Source organism: Neomonachus schauinslandi, chromosome 16 (genome assembly GCF_002201575.2).
Source record: "Neomonachus schauinslandi chromosome 16, ASM220157v2, whole genome shotgun sequence".
NCBI classification, from domain to species: domain Eukaryota; kingdom Metazoa; phylum Chordata; class Mammalia; order Carnivora; family Phocidae; genus Neomonachus; species Neomonachus schauinslandi.
Genome location: NC_058418.1, coordinates 8,549,461 through 8,571,463, shown reverse-complemented (window position 1 = coordinate 8,571,463; position 22,003 = coordinate 8,549,461). Strand labels below are relative to the sequence as shown.

Sequence of the window (22,003 nt, the reverse complement as noted above, 5' to 3'; positions counted from 1 at the left end):
TTGGGATGCTTAGGTAGCTCAGTTGGTTAAGCATCTGACCCTTGGTTTCAACTCAGGTCATGGTCTCAGGGTCGTGGGATAGAGCCCCGCATCCGGCTCCACGTTCAGCAGGGAGTCTGCATGGGGGATTCATCTCCCTCTCCCTGCCACTCTCTCTCAAGTCGGAAAAAATAAAATAAACAACTAAAACTGCTCTAAAAGAACCTATTAATTTTTAAAGATCCACACTCATTATGAAAAAATGAAAAAATACAAAACACAGATATACAGACACTCATGACTATGTTAGCAGATCTTAAAATGCCTCAACCCCAGGGACGCCTGGTTGGCTCAGTCAGTGCATGAGACTCTTGATCTCCGGGTTAGGAGTTCGAGCCCCACGTTGGATGTAGAGATGACTTAAAAATAAAATCTTCTTTTTTTTTTTTTTTAAGATTTTATTTATTTATTTATTTATTTGACAGAGAGAGAGAGAGAGAGATAGCGAGAGTGGGAACACAAGCAGGGGGAGTGTTCCCGCTCTCGCTGTCAAATAAATAAAATCTTAAAAAAAAAAAAAAGCCTCAACCCCTAGTTATCAATCGAAGCTGTGGTGTATCCTGCATTCCTTGTCTCGGTCAGGTTTAAGTCTGAATCCCTGTTAGCACATCAACATCAACTGTAACATCAAACAATAATTTATCCGTTAGGATGGATGATACGGAGTCATGGGATACTTAGGATACTTTTTAGAGCTTTTAAGCATTTTTCATCAAAACTTGAAAATCTACGTTGATTTTTCTTCTTACAGGTTTTGCTGGGGGTTGGGGGGAGAAGAGCGTACACACCAAAAAATATAAATGCACGTCTAAGCTCAGTGTTATGATAGGATAAACATTTCTGACTCCACAGCATTTGAGATAATTTACTCCTGTAAAACCATTTCATTCTCTAGCCGATTTTCCACGAAAGGTCATTTCTGAACAGTGGCAGTCAGTCAGCTGTAACAGGGTTAATCAACAGCTTTCTTGGGGACGGGGACATACTGAGTCCTGCCCAGGCCATGGGAAATAGACTCTTAAGAGCATGGCCAACGGAGATCGGCCACTGACTGGGCCCAAACCCCCGCTCCTGCACTACAGGGCTGCAACCTGGCTGGTTTCCCCAGATCTGTTTCCTCACCTGCACAATGGGGATAAAAAGGATCTCATCTTGCAGGCTTAAAATCCAAGTGAAGTGCTGTGCAAGAGTGCTCAGCACACAGCAAGTGCTCAGCAAACCCAGGCCTGGCGCCCACTCCCAGCTCCGTGGGGGGCCCCTGAGCAGCAGTTACTCACCGGCGCATACGGGGGGCTGTACTCTCGGTACTTGCGGTGCCCCTTCTCGCTGGGACTGAAGTCCGAGTCATCAGAGAAGTCAGAGAAGTCATCGCTGGAAGAAGCATGGCGCTGCAGTGACAGGGGAGGGGAACTCAGGAACTGCTGCAGGCCGGCCCCTCAGGCAGTCAGCCCAGGGACAAACTGCTGGAATGTGCCGGAAGGGCTCTGCGCACCATGAGAAACACCTCCCCTAGGGGCACTTAGTGGCAGTAGAGCATGAGCTACCAACTCTTTAAGGGAAAAAAAGCTCTTTATCCAATTTGGGGAAGGAAGAACCAGCAGTATTAAGAGTGCCCTCTGGCCTACAAGACAAACTTGGCCCCAGCGCGCCCTCCCGGACCTACTTTGTGCTTGGATTTCCTCCTCTTCTTCAACCTCCTCTTCTCCTTCTCCCGCTCTTTCTTCCGCTTTCGCTTCAGTCTCCTGTGAGACTTCTCCTCGTCCGAGTCACTATGGTGCTTCTCCCCCTTTTCCTTCCGGCTCCTCTCGGGCCCTCCGGAGGTGTCCTGGGTCTCCTCGGCCCCATCGTCTTCCAATTCACCTTCTTCCAACTCACCATCTTCCCTATAAACCAACCCCAAAGCCAGTATGAACCCAGGGTGTGAGAGGAACCGTCCGCGGGCTCTGGGCTAGCCACGGCTGACGGGAACAGGGAGCCCAACTGCTGTGAGCGAGGCCTTCCTCGGGAGGACGTGGGGGCCACTGCCTCTTGTCCCACCCCGCATCCTCCCCCCAAAAGGAAAGCACTTGCTTTCACGTAACCCGGCTGGGGGCAGCGGGTGGGGACCCGAGACCACTGGATTTTAAAGGTACTGCCACTGGTATCGGACGACTCTAAGCCATGACGTATCAAAGGGCTCCAAAGGACTAAGGTTCTCAGAAGAAAAGTGACAAGGTTCTGTGGTCAAATGAGGTGAGGAAAGTCCCATCCTGGGGCTTCACAGTGCTTAATGCTCTAACAGAAGTTCCAGAAGTCTCATCGTCAAGAAACCTGTACAACCCGTGTTAGAGCATTTCCACAGCTTACTTGGCCACAGAGGCTGCTTGTCTCAGGGAACATGGTCCGTCCCCAAGTGTAGTGGGGCACAGTGGGCCTGAGGTCACTGGCATGGCCCCAAGCCCTATGGAGGAGTCCTGTGAGCTGAGGGTGGTGGTTGTGGACAGTGGAGACAGGGCTGTGGCTCTGAACCAGGGGTGACCCCCAGACTCCGGCCCAACCCACGGTCAGGCCTGGACCGCACCTGAGGATGCTGTCTTTTACCAAAGCCCCATAAAGAAGTGCTAGTGATAAGCTCTGGTTTCGAGGTCTGACCCACACCCTTAGCTGCACAGCTCCGGGCTGGGGATTTGGGGGGGGCAACCGAGCAGCTGGAGAAGGGGAAGGGGCAAGGAAAGGGTCCCAGGCCCCAGACCCCTCCTGAGGTCCTCTCCTAACAGCTGTGAGTGCCCACAGAACGGGTCCCCCCACCCCACTGCTCTGACCCCAGGGATCCCTTCTGGCTCCCCATCCTACAGATTTCCTTTGTTACCTCCCCCATGTCACCCCCATCCCTAGTACTTTAAAAAATAACAGCACTTTCCAGACACTGCCAACAGGACATTCTAAATATCTAAATATCTAGGGGATGGGGTGGAGGTGATAAATAGGGTCAAGAAGGAAAGCAACTAGAAATAGATTCCAGTTTTTAGCCAAACCCACAGACACAGTTCTCACAAGTACAGGAGTTGGTTTAAAAAAATAAATTAAGTTTTCAAATCTTTAAAAAGCTCCCAGAGTTCCTCCTGCATGACCATGCAAGAGAATGTGTGAGAATATAAAAAGGTCCTTCCTTATTAATTAGGACCCCAAACAAAGACGATGAGAACAGAAACAGTGGCGTAATGAACCCAGGACCCAAAAGGCTACCCACAAAGGGATCGAATCCGTGGAGAAAAGAGCTCACTACTCAGAGAAGACCGGGGTCAGTGTGAGAACAAGCCCACCAGGCGAGCAGGTCCCCAGAGCCCCTGCAGGTTCTACTGAGCTGCGTGGAGAAACAACACACTGGTGATTCTCCCAGAGTCCCTCACGCCCTGTCGCTCGCACCACCCCTTTTGTCTACCCCGAGGTGGTGCTGCTCTCTTAACTCTCATTCCCAATTCAATGAGGTCAGATCGGCTTAAAACCCAAGTGGCCCCAAACCCACAGATACCCCAGCAGAGGTCAAGGGCAGCTCTCACACACACAATTCAGGACACAAAATTTGTTCTGATGTTTCAAAGGAAACAAGACAGGGAAGTGACCGATGGGCGCCTCGTGTGGCTTCCTTGCAAACCACCAGGTTGCAGGGGGCAGTGGTCAGCCCCACAGGAAGATGCAGAGCAAAGCTGGGAGGAGCCAGCATTCCTGACAAGTGAGGCACCTTCCGGCACCGGCTTGGGTGCGGCCCACAGAACAGGGTGTGGCTGGAGTGGCCTTGCCTGCAGTAAAAGTACCACCCAACTGGGGAAACTGGCTTTGGTGAGCTGGCCAGCCAGAGGGAGTGGCTGTTACAGGGCAGCATGGCACACTCTCTGCTGCCTGGAGTTGGGGGGGCGGGGGTGTTCTGGAGCAAACATGATGTGTGTCCCTGCTGGGAACACTGTGGGCAGGCCAGGTCACCACACCTCAGGAGCAAACACAGGGAGCGGCGGCCAGACCATACAGACGGACATTATGGAGCGGAGGAAGGCCCAGAGACAAACTGGAAAGACAGAGGCTGGCCTTCCATGAAGAGAAGCTAAAAAGAGCATCACTCTTGACAACAGTCTGGAAAAGAAAAAGGGTAGAGGGACATGGTGAAAGTCACCCAGCATCCCAGGGAAGGCAGGGGTAGAGGGAACGCAGGAAGACAAGAACTTCCGCGGGCTCCCAGAAGCCTTGATTCAAGAAAATAAGGCTCCAATGGCAAGACCCCTTCAACTGTCTTCTTTCAGACAGGAGGAGTTCAAAGGGGAGTAGGTGAAAGGACTTGTCAGGAGCAGACAGTCCAGACACTCCCTCACCTCCGCCCACTCCAGGGCGAGGACACCAGGACAGGGCAGAGAAAGGTCCTGCCCAAGGTCAGCCGAGGCCACCGCCCCTGTCCTGCTGCCACACGCCCGCCTGCTTGAACGCGCGCAGGCCATTCATTCTGCAGCTAACACCTGGGGGCGGGGCCCAAAGACCATCCAAGCGACTCCAAAGCCTTGACCATCCCCTAGAATGATTCCAGAAGAAGACCTTTTCATTCAAATCCACCCTACGAAGACTTTCGGCCAAAGAGGGAGTCTCTGCATTATCTATACTAACACCTCCAGGATATCTGGGCTCAGCGAGAATCTACCATGCAACTTTTTACAAAACGGGGAGTGAATACTTAGAACTCTGTTTCCTGGGGCGCCTGGGTGGCTCGGTTGGTTAAGCGTCTGCCTTCAGCTCAAGTCATGATCCCAGGGTCCTGGGATGAAGCCCCGCATTGGGCTCCCTGCTCCACGGGAAGCCTGCTTCTCCCTCTCCCACTCCCCCTGCTTGTGTTCCCTCTCTTGCTGTGTCTCTCTCTGTCAAATAAATAAATAAAATCTTTAAAAAAATAAAAAAAAAGAACTTTGTTTCCTGAGATGGACCTGGGACAAACTGGAAAATAAACAGTATAAACCAACTGCTGGTGACTTACGAAGGGAAACGGGAGACTGGAGGGGACAGAGACCGGGGACACTCCGGGGACCACTGTGCATTCTCAGCACATCTGGCCATGCTGTGCTCTCAAACTTCTCAAAGCCCCGGGCTCTGGTCACCTGCGGGGGTGCCCTTCTGCTACTGCAGGAAACTCCCAGCTAAATGTCCTGCATGAATACAGGTCTGTTTTCCTTTAAGCAGTGAACGAGGGAAAAAAAGACAAGACGACCAAACCCGCTGGGACGGGGGGCGGAAATCCTGGGGACCACGGACACGCCCTGCACAAAAGCAGCCTCCACAAACAGCAGCCGGGCTTCAGTGGTGCCACTTCGCAGACTGCCAGCAAAACCCATGTCAGAGTGGGATTAAACACCAAGGGAGCGCGCCTAATAGACTGTGACATAATCCCTCAAGAAAAGTGGGGGAAGCCCTGTCTCGCTAATCATTTCAATCTAGACCTGCCAAGCCCTCTTGAGACAAGCACGCAGGAGAAAGCCTGCAGCGTCAGCCGGAGCCGGGACGGCCTTATTCCCAGGGCCCGGACTGGCAACGTCCTAGGATGGTTGCACCGGGGTCGGCCTGCCAGGGCCATTAGGGACGGGAAGCCAACCAAGCCAGGGACTGCCTTGGAACCAGCGCCCAGGAGAGAAGGGGCAGAGGCCAATGACTAGCCGAGGGTCAGATCTGTCTCGTGCCTCCTGGACTAGGCTTCCAGGGCGTTTAAATTCCCATTCACAGAGCTGGTGACAGCCAGCCCCTCCTCTCGGGTCAAAGACCAGCTCTGGATGCCCACTCTAAGGACTGCCGACTGGCCACTCCACAGGGCACAGGAGAGTGCTGAAGTCATCATACACCATGGGCTTGGCAAGAACAGTTACTGGGTAAAGGAACCTCACGATTCAAAGTAGGTTGGCCCCACCCACCAGCCTACAGATTTGGGCATGGGGCTTCTTCCTGCAGGCCGAGTACGAGCTCTGCTGCTTCCCTAGCAGCGCTGTTGGTACACTTAGCCTTGGTTTTCCCGTCTGTGGAATGGAATAACTGTGGTACCTACAAGGATTTTTCGGGTTACATGAGATAATATGGATAAAGCCCCTGACATGAGGAAGGCACCAACTACCAGACGAAAAGCAGCTACTGGTTTTAAGAACCAGCTACCACAAGTGTGCCTCTGCATGGATAACCCTAAACTGGCCCGGATGCTCACTGGAAAGTGTCTTCTCTACGGAGAAGCTACAGCCAACTCCCCTTGGGGGCCACTGCTAACTGCTGGCCAACTAGTTCCTGCTTCACTTGGCCCAACCGTGCATGCGCGGTCCTCTCCTGACAAATCCTGCTGCCGAAACCGACAAACCAGTATCTCCCCTTCCTTAGCTCTAATTTAGGTGGTAAGACAAAGTAACCGAATGGCTGACCAGGAAGGAAAGGCACAGGGTGAGCTGAGCCCCAGGAAGAATGGACAAAGGCCCCTTTAAAAAAATGAAGCTTCCCAACATGGAAATTCTCTAGACAAGAGATCTGGATGGAAGCTAGAAGGGGCCCGAGTTTGTGGCTCAACCTTGGTTTACAAAAAAAAGGGGGAGGGCACACACACAAAAAAGATGGAAACTCATGGGAGCAGTGGCTGTTACCTGAAGATCATGAGAGCCCTTGACAAGAGGTGGCTAGGTTAATGTGAAGGTCAGGGTTATGATCATTAACTGCCCAAGCGCTCAACAAATTGCCTGGGTAGGCTCTGAATGACCTATTAACTAGGGACAAAATTACAAAATTACAAGGAGGCTCGGCCTCTTCAAATGTTTAACGACAGGCCTAAATGCAGAAGTCCCCAAATCCAACTGTGTGGGGCAGTTGTTTACTAGGAGCGAAGGCACAGAGCCTTTCCCTGCATTGACGCTGAGGTGAAGCAGCCCCAGGGGTTGGGGAGGAACCTCGCTGAGGGATTTTCAAAGGCAGGAAATTCTTGAAATAAGCCTCTGGGTCTTGCACATGTTTTTCAGTGTCCTTACTACCCAGGTTCATCGACCAGAAATCAAGAGCAAATGGGCTCTGTGTCTCCCTTTCCCCCAACATTCTCAGGTGGGATCACAAGAGACTGTGACATCACACCACTTCCATGGTAACCTGCCTCCATCACAGACACCACCCCACCCGAGCAGCCAAGCGCAAACCAAGCATGGGAGAAGAGAAGCCCAATGACCACCAGTACCCCGAGCCCTCACTTTAACAATGTGAGAAGAGGCCGCCCAGTGCTGGGACCTGGATATGAACACACCTAACTGCCAGAAGTCAATGTGGGCCATGACGGAGAAATCTGAACCAGGTCTGGGTATTTCAGATATTAAGTAATTACTGTTAACCTTGTTAGGATCACGGCTTTGTGGTTCTATTTAAAAAAAGCTCTTTAAGCTAGAAATATGTGCCGAAGAGCTTGCAGGTGAAATGATGTGAAATCTGCTTTAAAATTCGCAAGGCAGAGGAGTGATGTAGTGAGATGAACCAGAATTGGCAAAAGGTACATAATTGTTGAAAATGGGTAGATGATGGCCTTTCTCCTCTCATGAAAATGCTAGAAAATTTCCATAATAGGTTAAAAAAAAGAAAAAAGGATGGCCTGAGTGGGGACAGCCTCAGCAAGGTGAGGAGAGGCTGCCAAGGAAGGCAGAGAGCTGGAGTCTGGGGTCAGGGAAAGGGGGTGGGGGGAGGCTCCATCACCCCTCAACAAGGCCTTACCTCTTGCTCTCATTTCCACAATGACAAAACCTGCCTGGATACCTCAGGGCCTTATACACCAAAAGCAGTGGGAAGTACTCATTACGAACATTCTGTATTAGCAACCTCCATGCCAGGCACCATACTACTGAGTTCCCTTCTACTCGTCTCGCACCAAGGCGCAGTAACAAACCTACATTTGTCATGGGTTCTCAGCATCCTGTTTTACGGATCAAAGAGAAGAAATCTACCTATGGGGTCACAGCAGGAAGAAGCAAAACTGGAACAAGTCCTGGACTCTCCGACTCCAGGCCCAACTCTTCACCTCTACCCTTGACATAATTAGAAATTATCTGGAAGAGAGTAACTCAACCGGCTAACCGACAAAACTCTTGCCTTGAAATTCGTAACTGGGGGCGCCTGGGTGGCTCAGTTGGTTAAGCGACTGCCTTCGGCTCAGGTCATGATCCTGGAGTCCCTGGATGGAGTCCCGCATTGGGCTCCCTGCTTGGCAGGGAGTGTGCTTCTCCCTCTGACCCTCCCCCCTCTCATGTGCTCTCTCTCATTCTCTCTCTCTCAAATAAATAAATAAAATCTTTAAAAAAAAAAAAAAAGAAATTCGTAACTGGGCTGGCAAAAATAAGACTGATGCACAGAAAACGGATTAAATGAAACAGTATCCCAAGAAAGGGCAAAGTGAGATAGTAAGACACTGGATGAGGTCCTTAACACTCTTGTGCCCCAGGGTTTCAACTGCGAAGTGAAGGCAGCGACAGAACCTCTGGGACAGATGAATTCTCAGGGGAAGAATTTCCTGAGACCATGTAAATCAAGCGCTTAGCACTACCCTGGCCCAGGGCAAGTCCTTAGGAGGAAAACTATCGTTGTGCAAAGACACGAGGCAATTACAGTCCTTCCAACATCGAATAAAGGGAACTGGGACACCTGAAACTCTGACCAAAGACTTTGGATAGTTTAGGGAATAAGAGGTGCACAGAAAAGTTCAAGGAATCCTAGCCAAAACCCAAGTAAAGGGTTTCTCCCCTGACAGACAGAAAGCAAGAGGAATCCCAGGGAAGGAAATTCCCAAGCTGTCCAACACCAGAAGGAATGTTTCTTCCCAAAGGGTGCAGCACCGTACTGGGGTTGGTCCAAGCACACAAATGTCCGAGCATTTCTGTAGAGCGTCAAACAAATTGATCGAGGGAAAACCTGGCCTGCTAGAGGAGTCTCACAGAGTCAAGGGTCATTTCCTTTGCCTGAGTGGCTATTCTTCCACTCCCACTCACTCTGAACATGACTCCTGTTTTTGATAAAGATATCTCTCTGATCCAAGTTCCTCCTGTCAGAAGAATCCCTGAAACTGGTTTCTCAACAGAGTTTCCTAACCATCTTCTCACGCCAACCATGCCTCAGACTGCTTACAGCTGGAAAGATGCTGGTTCTCATCCAAGGAGGGCTGATTTCTGTTATTCCAGAAAGGAAAACTGAATCACTGAACCTGGGAACCAAGACTCTTCCTTGTCTGGAACTTTTTCTGAAGAAATCAGTTTGGTTCCACTCAACGTACGTTCAACTAAGACAAAGTATTCATATTTTCAACTTAAAAGAAACCGGGCCTCGGACAACTAAGATTCCTTGTTCATACACCACTAAAGAATTTAAGGAGAACTGCAATTATCTGTATGCAACTCTTTGTTGACTCCCAGTCAACTGTGGGCTCCTCGGAGGGCACATCAGAGGCTGGGAGTCACCTGACTTTCCAAGGGCCCAGCACAGGGCCAGACTCAGACTGGCTGGGCCCCTGTGATATATTCCACACAAACCCAGCATCAGCCTCAGCTCTGCACACCCTCTTTGTTAGCTGCATCAACACGGACACTGGACCACTTCCCAGGCAGTAACCTGGATTACTTCAAACTCCAAAGAGGTGATTGAGGGCTTGTCTTTAATCGAAAACTCATTTCTGAGTGTTTACGGAGGGCCCCCTGAGAGGCCAGAGGGGGACAAGAGCCCATACGCAACTGACATATCAACCGAGGTGAAAGTGGCCAGCAGTCGGCACCCCCCAAGGAAAGCAGCCCGACCCACGTTGCCAAGAAGCTACAGTTTCTGGGACTGCTCTGGTGTGCCCTGCAATGGCAGGGCCTGGAATCCCAAGGAAACCTAAGCCCTGATGTTAGGAAAATGAGGAGGGCAATAACCCAAGCCACCTGCAAATGACATTGAGCCAAGTGTCACTCACGTCTGGCCCCAGCTCCCTGGGGTCAGGCCCTAACAGGGATGTGTTAGCTGGGATCTGCTTCCACAATGGCTTCAAGAAGTCTCCAGTTACTTCTAATAAATGAAAATCCCTTTGATTTAAAGGTTCGAAAGCCCAGGCTTCGGCCTCTACGTGCACTGGAAGGAGTGGAACACAGGGCTGATGGAGCTGCACCAGGTCACAGAGGGACAGCACACCCCACTCTCTTGGAGGCTTACTTTTTTTTTCTTAGTCTCTACACCCAAGGTGGGGCTCAAACTCACCACCCCAAGATCAAGAGATGGATGCTCTACTAACTGGGCCAGCCAGTCGGGACCAACTTTAAAGGGAGTACCTGTATTCCCTTAGTCGCGTGTCTTCCCACCCACCACCCCTGCCACAACAAAAATCATGGCAGCTGTTGTGCAGGTAGTAGGCACATCAGACCAGCGCGGGGGGCCAGCAACCTTCTTCTTTACAGGGCCGAAGAGTAAATACTGTAGGCTTTGAGGGCCACAGAGTCTCTGTCCCAGCTACTCAACTCTGCTGTTCAGCACAAAATCAGCCACAGACCATATAAATTAATGGGCGTGGCTATGTTCCAATAAAACTTCACTTAGAATTAAAAAATAAAAAGCCAGGTGGGCGGGCTTTGATCAGAGAGCCACAGACTGCCCACCCGTCCTGCCAGCAACAGCTTTTAAACTTTGACCTTGACCCACATCTCCTCCTTTACATTTCTCTCAAACAAGTTTTCTGGAGCGGCTTTAACTTCACCGTACTCTGCTTTTTTCTATCCTCTCTCATGTCTTTGTGTTTCAAATGCAGGCGACAAATCAATAAATGGGACTTCATATCTTACTAATAGCTGCACACCGCAGCGTCAGCTCCAGGATGGCATTTGGGTAGAGAGCTTGGGTCTGGGTACAGGCTGCCCAGGTTCTAACTCTGGTTCCACACCCCCTAGCTTTGCGACCTTGGACAAGTGACTTCATTTCTGGGGCGCCTGGGTGGCTCAGCTGTTGGGCGTCTGCTTTCAGCTCAGGTTATAACCCCAGAGTCCTGGGATCAAGCCCCGCATCGGGCTCCCTGCTCCGCGGGAAGCCTGCTTCTCCCTATACCACTCCCCCTGCTTGTGTTCTCCCTCTCGCTGTGTCTCTGTCAAAAAAAAAAAAAAGTGACTTCATTTTTGTTTCAAATTCTCAGGGTAGGGCTGGGGTGAGCTATCACACACGAAGCACTCCGAAGGTCTCTGGCAGGTAATCGCTGCCCTTCATAGGACTGCACAAGAGACCCTGTCACACCTTTGGGAAGACTAGCAGTCAATGACTCACGAAGTCTCATACGGCCGGCCTGACTCCCACGTCCATGCTGTCCACCGCTCCCCACCATCTCTCTCCCAGAAGAGGACCAACCCTGGCTTAGAGGGAACAAATGGAATCCATGCCTTACTAGGCTTTATGCTTCTGGAGTTTATGGTTTCTGGGACCCCCCGACAGGGACGACAGGGACGAGGGAACCAGGTGCTCAGCAAACTGGTGGATCTACCGGTTACGCATGATCCAGCCACTCAGCCTCACCTTGCAGTTCATTTTTAAGACACCTACTTCGCAGGTGGGTATCCAGAGCTGCCATAGGGGCAGCAAACCCCTGACCGTGGCCAGAAGCTGCAGGTGTCAAACAACGGAAGGAAATCTGAGGCCTGCTACAGGCAGTAACCACCTTTGCCCAAATCTAAATAAAGTCCTTAGGAGAGAAGAGCTCCCTGCACACTCTGAAAACTTTTCTGCTCCAAGAAAAGCACGGGACAAGCCTGACTGCTGAATGAACAAAGCCTTAACTGACTCAGCCAAATTACCAAGGGGCAAAGGAATCATGGGGCTGGGACAAGCCTTGCTCATTTCTCAAGACTCTGGAGAGCATAGGTAAAGGACTTGTTTAAAAGGTGATGTGACCCATCAGCAGTGGGTTAGGTGCTACAGCCCTGCTTTCGCAGCTCTCAGGAGGCCTACCGTGGTCATAGCAAGACTTGGATTCTAATTGCCAAAGAGGAACACGGGAAGGTCGTTAGCATAACCTCAAGATGCCATGACTCTTCCAGCACCTGTCCGTTCAGCAAGCAAAACATGCCTTAAGATGGCTACCATGGAGTCTCCACCCCGATCTGCTCCCTGCAATTAAATAAGCTGACCAGAAACCTAAGAGGTGGAAGATAAACTTGACTTCCCTCAAAAACACAGATGTTATGCTTGTTTCTGTTTACATACCAGACTATAAATTTTATTTAGTTTTTTTTTGCTAGTAGGGACAGCAAGATAAAGAAACCAAGATTTGCGAATGCCAGGCATTGTGTGGGCATCCTGTGTATGCCCACTTGACCGCAATGACCCTGAGAAACGGGCATTATCCTCGGTGCCCACTGCAGGGAGAGCCAGGCCTGAACACAACCTTATCTGTCTCCAAAGGCCACAGTGTTCCTTCCTATCCTGTTGTCACCCCCGACATTCAGAAGATGTCACCACTTGCCTTAACAAATAGGGAGCTGAGTCACCAGTTCACAGATACAGTCACCAAAAAAACAACAAACAAAACAAAACAAAACAAAACAAGAAAGATTCTCTACCCTGAGCAATTTGGCCAAGAGAAGCAAACTATGCTCCCAGCAAATATCCTGTATTGGAATAATAAATTATTCCAATAGCAGGATGCGACTAAGTCTATACCATCTGAGGGGCCATGTCTTGGTTTTGTCATCAACTGATCGAGGAAGAAATGTAAAAACTGCCCACATAATCCCCTATCATTATTAAGAAACCCTGCGCACTGTTTCCAGAGCTGCCATCTTTAGTAACCATCAGAGTAAAATCGTTGCGAAGCAAAGACGAGGCCGATAAATTTGGAAAGCCAAATCCAGGAAAATCTGGTTCCCCCCAGACAGTCCCACTTGTACCTTGGACTTAACCAAATGACCTTTAGATAAAGGCCCACCCAAACAGGCAGCTTTTCCACTCTTTCCAGTAGGTTTTAATTATGAAACCGGCCTCAAGTCATTGATTCTGACAAGACTCCCACCACCGATGAGCAGACTGTTCCTCCGGATGCTTGAATCAATCAACTTATTAAATGCCAACTACCACGAACGCCAGAAACCAGCCTTTCGTCTCCTACTGTGGCAGGAGCTTTGTTGCCAAGGTAGGGGCAAGTACCTTGCTCACTTAGAAACTCAGCCATTCACTTACTGTTTGCTCTGAATTACTCTGTCACTCAACCTCCTACTCTGGGTCAACCCGTCGCTCTGGTACTAGACAATTTTATCCACAGGGACCAAAACGCAGGTTCTCTGGAATATGGTTTGACCTAGAGCTATCCACAAAGGCTTGGAAATAATTAGCGATTTTCACCATACAGGTATTTGCCGTAACCGGATCTGGCTTATAGGAGATGGTTCTAGGGACTTAATAGCCACAAAAACCTAGCAGAGGGGAACAGCAAATAAGGCCACCCTGAGACATCCATTCCTCCCCTACCGGGGCAGGGAAAAGATCTAAGAGAAAGGAGCAGAGGACGTGGAGGCATTATTTAAGGATAAATTACTAAACCAGCTCAATATGAAACTGTCTACATTCAACTGGATGGAAACAAACTCAGAGTCAACCATTCAGCTCTAATGTGCCAGGTAGGCCAACGGCTGGGAAAACCTTCATTTCCACAGGTGCAAAACAGTTCCCCCTTGGGATCAGCCTTCCAGGCTAAGCAAAAGCCACAGGAGTGTCCTTCTAGAAGAGCTATCTGTACTTAAAAATCTTGGCTTGTCAAGAATCAAAAACTTAACCTTCCGAGCAAATCAAAACCCTATCTGGGAGACAGGACAGTCTGACTGAAAGCCCTGTTGGGGGAATCCTGGTTTTCTTTTGAAGAACGAATTTGAGGAGAGTAAAAAATAAAGGGTTTTTAGGACCAGAATATCCGTATTTTCATGGTCACAATTGGTTGTATTTCTACTGGGAATATTTTAATTTGCTTTCCGATTAAACCTCTCCAACAGAGAATATAACAATTTTAAAGATTTCAAGTGTCTAAGAGGTGCTGTTAAATCAGGGATTCTGAGTGACACCCTTTTTTTTGCAACATCCATTAATTTGAATTTTAACTAGTACTGGTACATCAGTTTAGGGGGGGAAAAAAGGCAGTACTGTGACATTTCAAAAACAAAGACCATCGAAGTACAGTTTGACATAATTACTGGGGCTTCTTGGTTTTCATGGGAGTCCTTTGAGAACGAAAAAACAATAAACCCTTGTGTTGATATGCCTGAGTACTTTTTAAATGTTTGGGGGAAATACTTTTAAGTTCAACGAATGACTGCTAAAATTTTCACTTACAAAAGAAATCCCATTTCCTCCACACTTCATTTTCAAGTAAAGTTAAACAAGCATCCTTCGACAACTTAGTCGCCCTCGAAACTTGGAAGGTTCATCTGTTAGCATCCAGTTTCTGCACTTGGCTCCTGGAGGAGGAATTTCACCAAGGAGGGAAAACTTCAAATAAAAGCAATTCCTTTTCGGCTGACCCTGTGCACTGGATGGTGTGTTCAGTTTGTGCTTCAGACATTTTTTTTGCAGGATACTGTACTGTGTGGATGCTTCTTCCTCCCACAACTGATTTTACATACCTAAGATCACCACTTCACAGCAGTTAGGTTGTGAGTATATGGAGAGAAAGAATAAAACCAGTGGCCCACTGAATTGCAGTTTACGGTTCCTCATCCCAACGTAAGTGAACTTTTTTTTTCTCCTAAGAATGGAAAAAAAGGAAACAGGATCTTTCGGAGGGGAAAACTGGGCTGTGTGTTATAAAAAGTTTTCGCTACCAAAGTACACCAGGGATCAAAAGTGGGCAAGACGGAAAATGGAACTTCAACGTGTTTTGTCTTTTAACGGAAGAACTTATGCTTGTAAAACACATCAGAAGTACAGTGGTTGGTTCTGCAAGTCATTTCTGTTGCTGTTTTTATCTTGTATGTGTGTGGGGGGGGGCAGGGGGCTGGAGGAAGTGTTCTCTCCACCATGACTGGGCGTGTTTGCATCAACTTTTCACGGTCAGGCATGTGCTTTCGAACAAAGGAACAGTGGAGACAGGGAGAGGAGATTGGGGCTTGACACGCTTTACAGATTTGGTGCTTAAACAGTACTTTACAAATGACTTGCTTAATTTAAACGTCCATCACCATAAGAGACATTGGAGTAAAAGGAGCGAATTGGATCTACTTGAACCACAATCTTTTTGGGGGGGGGGGAGTGGGGAGTGGAGGGGAGGGAGAACCTTAACTCGAATGCAAGTATCATAAACCAAATTCAGTTAACCTCGTCCCCTACAAATGGACCTGAAGTATCCACTTTCTTCAAAGATGAAGGCTGGAGACAAAGCAATGGACTGAAATGGAGAGAGGGTACCAAGGGCTTGAAAACATATGGGCCCTTTACATTAAGTTTTTGTCATGTTACAGTAACGCTTTTTTTTTTTCCTTTAGGAAAACTGTGTACGACAAATTAAAAAAATTAAAGATCAAAAGGATGTGCAAGTCTTAAAGGGCTCAACTGGGTTTAGAATCCTGATTCGAACATATAAATTTACTCAAGCATCACTTTGGTCTAAAGGCAGGAGGAAGGCAGGCAGGAAAGGGACAAAAAGAGGGAGATAATTGAATTACTCAATAAAAGAGGCTACTTACCATCCCAACCCATTGTAAGACATACACTTCTGACATAAGAGAACTCCTTAGAGGTCGAATAAAGCGTGTAAGCACCTTTGAGTAATGCACCTGCCCCCAAGAGGGGGGCCCGGAAACCCAACGTGGGCTTAGCGCACAGACCTTTGCTAATCTGTTTATTTCCTTGAACTGGAGGCAGGCTGCGATGGGCTGCGATTCCCAGGACGATACATTTAATTAGAACAAAACAGAAAACAAAAAAAATTTTTTGTAAAAGCTCACCAAACTGCTGCACTTGTGTCTCTGAATGTGGGTGGCATTTCTTTTAAAAGGCAAAGTATGGTCTGTGAAGGAGAAAGGGAAAAGGGGAGGTGGAAGTGGGGAGAAGGGGCCGTCGTGCCTGGCAAGGAAGCCCTAGCTGAGACCCCTATCTAGGGGAGGGTCCTCAAGCGACTCCCCAGCCCGGGCTGCTGTGGGGCAGCCATCTGTCCAGCGCGATCTCTTCCCCTCCCCACCCCCACTCCTCCTCTGCCTGCCTTTCTTGCCGGTGGAAAACCTCCTTCCATTTCCAAATCCACTCTCTAGACACCTCTTCCCCTGCCCCACCAAGAAAGGGAGGGCAAACCCTGCACCCCAACCCTCTGGAGCAAGGGAAAACAGGGGCCCCAACCTCGCCCTGAAACGCGCGGGGCTGGCGCCTTTATCATCCTCCAGAGAAGGGCGTGGGGCGAACCCATTTCGCACTTTAAATAAAGGGGATGGGGGGGGCGCTCCCTTTCACCCCCTGCCAAAGCACAAAAAAAAACACCTCGTTTTCTCTCCCGGAAGGGATGGCGCCCCATTTTAGCCCGAAAGAGGAGGGAACCCCATGAGAAAGAAGAGACCAACTTCCTCTCCCTTACAAGGAAGGGAAACCAAACCTCAGCCCCCCACCCACCCGCCAAAAACGCATCACCTACCTACGAAAAACGAGAGGACCCCTGCCTTTAAGAAAAAACACGGGGAAGGGGCTTCTCCCCAAAGGAGGCAGGGGCTTCCATCAAAGGGGCTAGAGATCTGCCCCCCCCCAACAATTTTGCCCTCTAGGGTATAGCGAGGAAACACCTCCCGCCAAAAAAAAAGTGCGAGTGCCCCCACCCGAAGGACCCCCCACTAAAAGGATGTAGAAAGAACTGAACGAACCCCCACTTTCTGCCTAAGGAAACTAGGGTACCTCTCCAAGTAGGGCAGGGGACACCTCCCCCAGGGGAAAGGATACTGCCAAGGGCTGGGAGACCCCCAACTCCAAACCCCTAAGAGCGGGGCTACTGCTCGAGATCCCCCCCCAACCAAAAGGGTCCGGGAGCCCCTCCCCCATCCCCTTCCCCGAAGCCAGGCGACGGGCAGGCGGGCCCATGGCTGCCAGCTCCGGGCGCTGGGGCAGCCAGGACCCCCGTGGGCCTCCGCAGCCCCCCCCCAGCGCCCCCTCCCCAGGGCGGGCGGGCAGGCGGGCGCGAGGGTCCGGGGGGCGCCTCCTCACCTTCCCCTCAGCATGGCGCCCAAAAAAGACAGAGCGAGAGCGAGGGAGAGCGGGCGAGCGCCGCGAGGGGGGGGAAACGCATGAGGCCAGGAGAGAAAGCAAGCGAGAAAGAGCGAGCGAGCGAGCGAGAGACACCCACCGACCCCGCCCTTCCTCCTCCTCCTCCTCCTCCGCGGCCCGGCCCAACATGGCGGCCGCCCCCCTTCCTCCTCCTCCTCTTCCTCCCCCCGGGGACGCTGCCCCGGCCGGGCCGGGGGCCTGACCTGTCGTCAGGGAGCGGGAGGCGGTGGTGGAGGAGGTGCGGGGTGGCCGGGCAGGCGTCGGGGGAACACGGAGGAGGCGAAGGCGTTGATGGCGGCGGCGGCGATGGCGGCGGCGGCGACTCTGATGGTGGCGGCGGGGGGGTCCCGGGCGCGGCCTCCATAGTTCCTTTGGGGGGGGAGGGGATGTTAATGCACGAAAAAGGACTGCTTGGGCGTGGCGGGAGGGGCACACTTCAGCTCTGAGGGCTCCTCATAGGAATGGGTATATATTTTTTCGGTTTCGGAATCACCTCTGCGCCGACCTCCGCGTAGGCCGCGCGGCCTAGGCCTCGGCGGGCCGCTCGCCGCTTTTCTCCGCAGCCCGCCCCTGGGGTCACTCGCTCACGGGCGCGGGGCCCTCATCGGGGCGAAAGCCCCCCCACACACCTCCCCCGCGGGCCCGGAGGTGGGGGACCCGGGGGACACGGACACTGGTGGGTGGTTGGGTGTAATTAGCGCAGGTCGCGCGCGATGGAGCAAGCGAGGGGGGAGGGGAGAAGAGGAGAGCGAGCGAGGGGGGTTAAAAAAAAGGATTTTAGGGAGAGAGGAAACGGGCCGCGGAGACGGGCCGACTGTCTTGTCTGTCTGCCCGCCCTAGGCGCCCCGGCTGCTCGGCCCCCGCCGCAGTCAGAAATTCACACAAAATGGCGGCTCGGCCCAGAGGAGCCGAGAGGCTGAGGCGGGAGGAAGGGCGAGGTGGGAGGGGGAACTGGGAGGCGGAGGCGGAGGCCGTGTCACGTGGAGGAGAGGGGCCTAGGCCCTCTCCCGAAGGGCAGCGGAAAAAGCCGAAGGGAGAGAGTGTGGCCGAGGCAAGGCGGAAAAAGCCGAAAGCAGCTGAGCGGGAGACGGGGGGAGGCGGAAAGAGCCGAAGGATGCGATAGGGGTGTGGCTAAAGGATGGATGGAAACAGGAGGCGGAACTAGCCGAAAGAGGGATTTAGACGGAAAAGGCGTAAGGGCGGAGCTCGGGATGCGATCGACAGCGTAAAAGAGTGGGAAATTCGCCCAAGAGCAAGCGGGAAGAGCCGAAAATCGCCAGCTTGAGGGAAGGCGGGAAGAGCCGAAAGTTTTAGGTGGGAGAATGGGAGGAAAAGGATTCGGGCTACGAAGAGAAAAATAATAACCGAAAGCTGGAGGCCGGGTGCCGTGAGTTGTAGGTTTCCGGAGTAGGGGAGGATGGAGCGGAGCCGGTCCGGAGCTGACGTCATTAGAGACCTCGGTCGGTGGCGTCACTCAAGGGCGGTGCGAAAGGGGCGGTCCTTGGTACTACCTCCAGGAAGTTTCAGAACTTGGAGCGTGGTACGGGGAAGGCTCTCGATAAATGCTGCAGGAGGGGCCTATTAACCGGGTTCAAACACTGTGCAAACGTAAAGCCCTTTGACCCTCGCAGCTATACTTAGAGGAACTACTACTCCCATTCAGTGGATGCAGACTGAATCCTGGTGTTTAAAGAATTGCCTCAAAAATCATTAGTATTAGCCATAAAGAGAACCTCAAGGATTTTCATCAGTGCCGGCATTCCACTGGCTCCTGCAAAAATTCGTTCAGTCCTATTTGCATCCAAGGATCTTAGTTCCGTGCTTTTAGGACCTCCTTGTACGGTGCCAAGCTCTGCGATGGACCCTGGGAACAGTTTCTACCTTCCTGCAGCTTAAATACCGATAATGCCCCGGGGAGGGAAAAAAAAAACCCCAACAACCTGGTAATTAAAAGGGAGCCTCAGGGCGCCCGGGTGGCTTAGTTGGTTAAGCGACTGCCTTCGGCTCAGGTCATGATCCTGGAGTCCCGGGATCGAGTCCCACATCGGGCTCCCTGCTCAGCGGGGGGGTCTGCTTCTCCCTCTGACCCGCTTCCCTCTCGTGCTCTCTGTCTCTCATTCTCTCTCTCAAATAAATAAATAAAATCTTTAAAAAAAAATAAAAAATAAAATAAATAAATAAAAGGGAGCCTCTGTTAATATGGAGGGGAGGGGGCGCCCAGGGCAGGGTTGTTCAAGTTGAGATGGGAAGGAGAAGAGAATGTTCCGGGAGGAGGAAAAAACTAATTTCAGACCTGGCCAAGTCAAGGAACATTTAGGTTCCAGGAACAGGGGGAAAAAAAAAACTCAACCGGTATGAAAGAAAAATCTGGAGGTGAAGGCACCAAATCACTTCCTGGTATATTAACCCTACCAAAAAGAAAAAAAATGCCCCAAAACCTGGTCTGGGACTTCAGCTTTTTGTAAGAGTAATTTACAACCTCCTTCAGTGAGGTAATTCGCTTTCCCGATAAAAATATTGAAGCCGTGGGCGCCTGGGTGGCTCCGTTGGTTGGGCGACTGCCTTCGGCTCGGGTCATGATCCTGGAGTCCCGGGATCGAGTCCCGCATCGGGCTCCCTGCTCGGCGGGGAGTCTGCTTCTCCCCCTCCCGCTCCCCCCTCTTGTGCTCTTTCTCTCTCTCTCAGATAAATAAATAAAATCTTTAAAAAAAAAATATTGAAGCCGTTTGTGAATGAATTTTGAGGGTATGAAATTTGTTCTGGGAAAGTAGTGGTCCACCCACGTGACAGCTTGACTGCCTGCCAGTCAAGACTCATAATCTTCAATCTTTTCTTTCTTTTCTTCTGGATCTCATCTCTAATCTCCTGATGGGTATTTAACCATTCTCTTCTCCCATAAAGTGTCCTTACCAGGAATAAATTTCTAATTCACCCACAAGAGACCTTTTTTCCCCCTTGCATGCATGACTGTAATAAAATGTTGGGACAGGGGCGCCGCCTGGGTGGCTCAGTCTGTTAAGCGTTTGCCTTCGGCTCAGGTCATGATCCCGGGGTCCTGGGATCAAGCCCCACGTCCGGCTCCCTGCTCAGTGGAGAGCCTGCTTCTCCTTCTCCCTCTGCCTGCCACTCTGCTTACTTGTGCTCTCTCTCTGACTGTCGAATAAATAAATAAATACATCTTTAAAAATATAAAATAAAATGTTGGCACATGCTTTTAACTAAATTGTCCAAAAGTTTTCCTTAACACGAGGCTAGTAGAGCAAGGCTATAAGAATGAAAAAGAAAATACCGCAAATCGTCTTTCCTTTTCTGTGCCTTGATTTCTGAATCCGTGTATTCTAGTTAATGGATGTAACAACACTGGTTGAGACCTTAGACCACATGGAGGACAGGACCCCATCCTTTCAAGCTGTGGTCTCCAGCTGGTGCCATCTCTGAAGCTTCAGCAGGCCATTCCAGAATTCTAGAGGGCCATCTGCTTTTAGGTAATGAAGAAAATGAGAGGGGCACCTGGGTGGCTCAGTCAGTTAAGTGTCTGCCTTGGGCTCAAGTCATGATCTCAGGGTCCTGGGATCGAGTCCCACATTGGGCTCCCTGCTCAGCTGGGAGTCGGCTTCTCCCTCTGCCTCTCCCCCACCCAGGCTTGTGCGTGCTCTCTCTCTCTCTCAGTCACTTTCTCTCTGGCTCAAATAAATAAATAAAATCTTGGGTGCCTGAGTGGCTCAGTTGGTTAAGCATCTGCCTTCAGCTCAGGTCATGATCCCAGAGTCCTGGAATTGAGTCTCGCATCAGGCTCCCTGCTCTGCAGGGAGCCTGCTTCTCCCTCTGCCTCTCTGTCTCTCATGAATAAATAAATGAAATCTTTATTTATTTTTTTTAAAGATTTTATTTATTTATTTGACACACAGAGAGAGAGAGCACAAGCAGGGGGAGCAGCAAGCAGAGGGAGAGGGAGAAGCAGGCTCCCCGCAGAGCAAGGAGCCCGATGTGGGGCTCGATCCCAGGACTCTGGAATCACGATCTGAGCTGAAGGCAGCGGCTTAACCAACTGAGCCACCCAGGCGCCCCAATAATTGAAATCTTTAAAAATAAATAAATAAAATCTTAAAAAGAAAAAAAGAAAATGAGAACATCAGCAAATCCCATGAGGCAAGATTTCTCCATGCCTTTTCAGTGTCCTACTAGAATGCTAACATTGTCTGTCAAGCCCTTCTGACATTCTAGAGGTCACTTAAAAAAAATTTTTTTTGTTTAAAATATTTATTTATTTGAGAGAGAGAGAGAGAGCAGAGAGCACAAGCGGGGGAGGAGGGACAGAGGCAGAGGAAGACTCCCTGCTGAACAGGGAGCCCGATGCAGGGCTCGATGCCAGGCTCTATCCCAAAACCCTGGGATCATGACCTGAGCCGAAGGCAGACGCTTAATCGCCTGAGCCACCCAGGCGCCTCTCTAGATGTCACTTCAACTTATTATTTGTTGATTAAGGTCTAGACTCTGAAAAGTTAAGGAGGATTCTCAAGTTTCAAGTGGTTTTTGTCTGGCAGAAAGACAACCTTGAATGATATTAATCAGTTTTGTATCAAACTTTCCAACCTAATTCCTGCATTCTCTTTTTTTTTAAGATCTATTTATTTGAGAGCGCTCATACGTGCACACACACGAGTGGGGGAAGGGGCAGAAGGAGAGGGAGAGAAAGAATCTCAAGTAGACTCCCCGCTGAGCATAG

The 22,003-nt window shown here is 50.5% G+C and overlaps 1 protein-coding gene across 1 annotated transcript in view; it reads right to left on the bottom strand.

Annotated features, from left to right (window-relative positions):
• The window catches only part of ZC3H4 (zinc finger CCCH-type containing 4), a 39,286-nt gene extending 21,645 nt beyond the window's left edge, over nucleotides 1-17,641 (bottom strand). Inside the window, exons 1-3 of the mRNA XM_021681352.2 lie at nucleotides 17,481-17,641; nucleotides 1,703-1,922; nucleotides 1,317-1,427 (exon numbers count right to left, since the gene is read on the bottom strand). Of these exons, the coding sequence (XP_021537027.1) occupies nucleotides 1,317-1,427; nucleotides 1,703-1,922; nucleotides 17,481-17,641 (492 nt within the window). The remainder of the gene's footprint in view (nucleotides 1-1,316; nucleotides 1,428-1,702; nucleotides 1,923-17,480) is intronic.
• Between the last annotated feature and the right edge of the window lie 4,362 nt (nucleotides 17,642-22,003).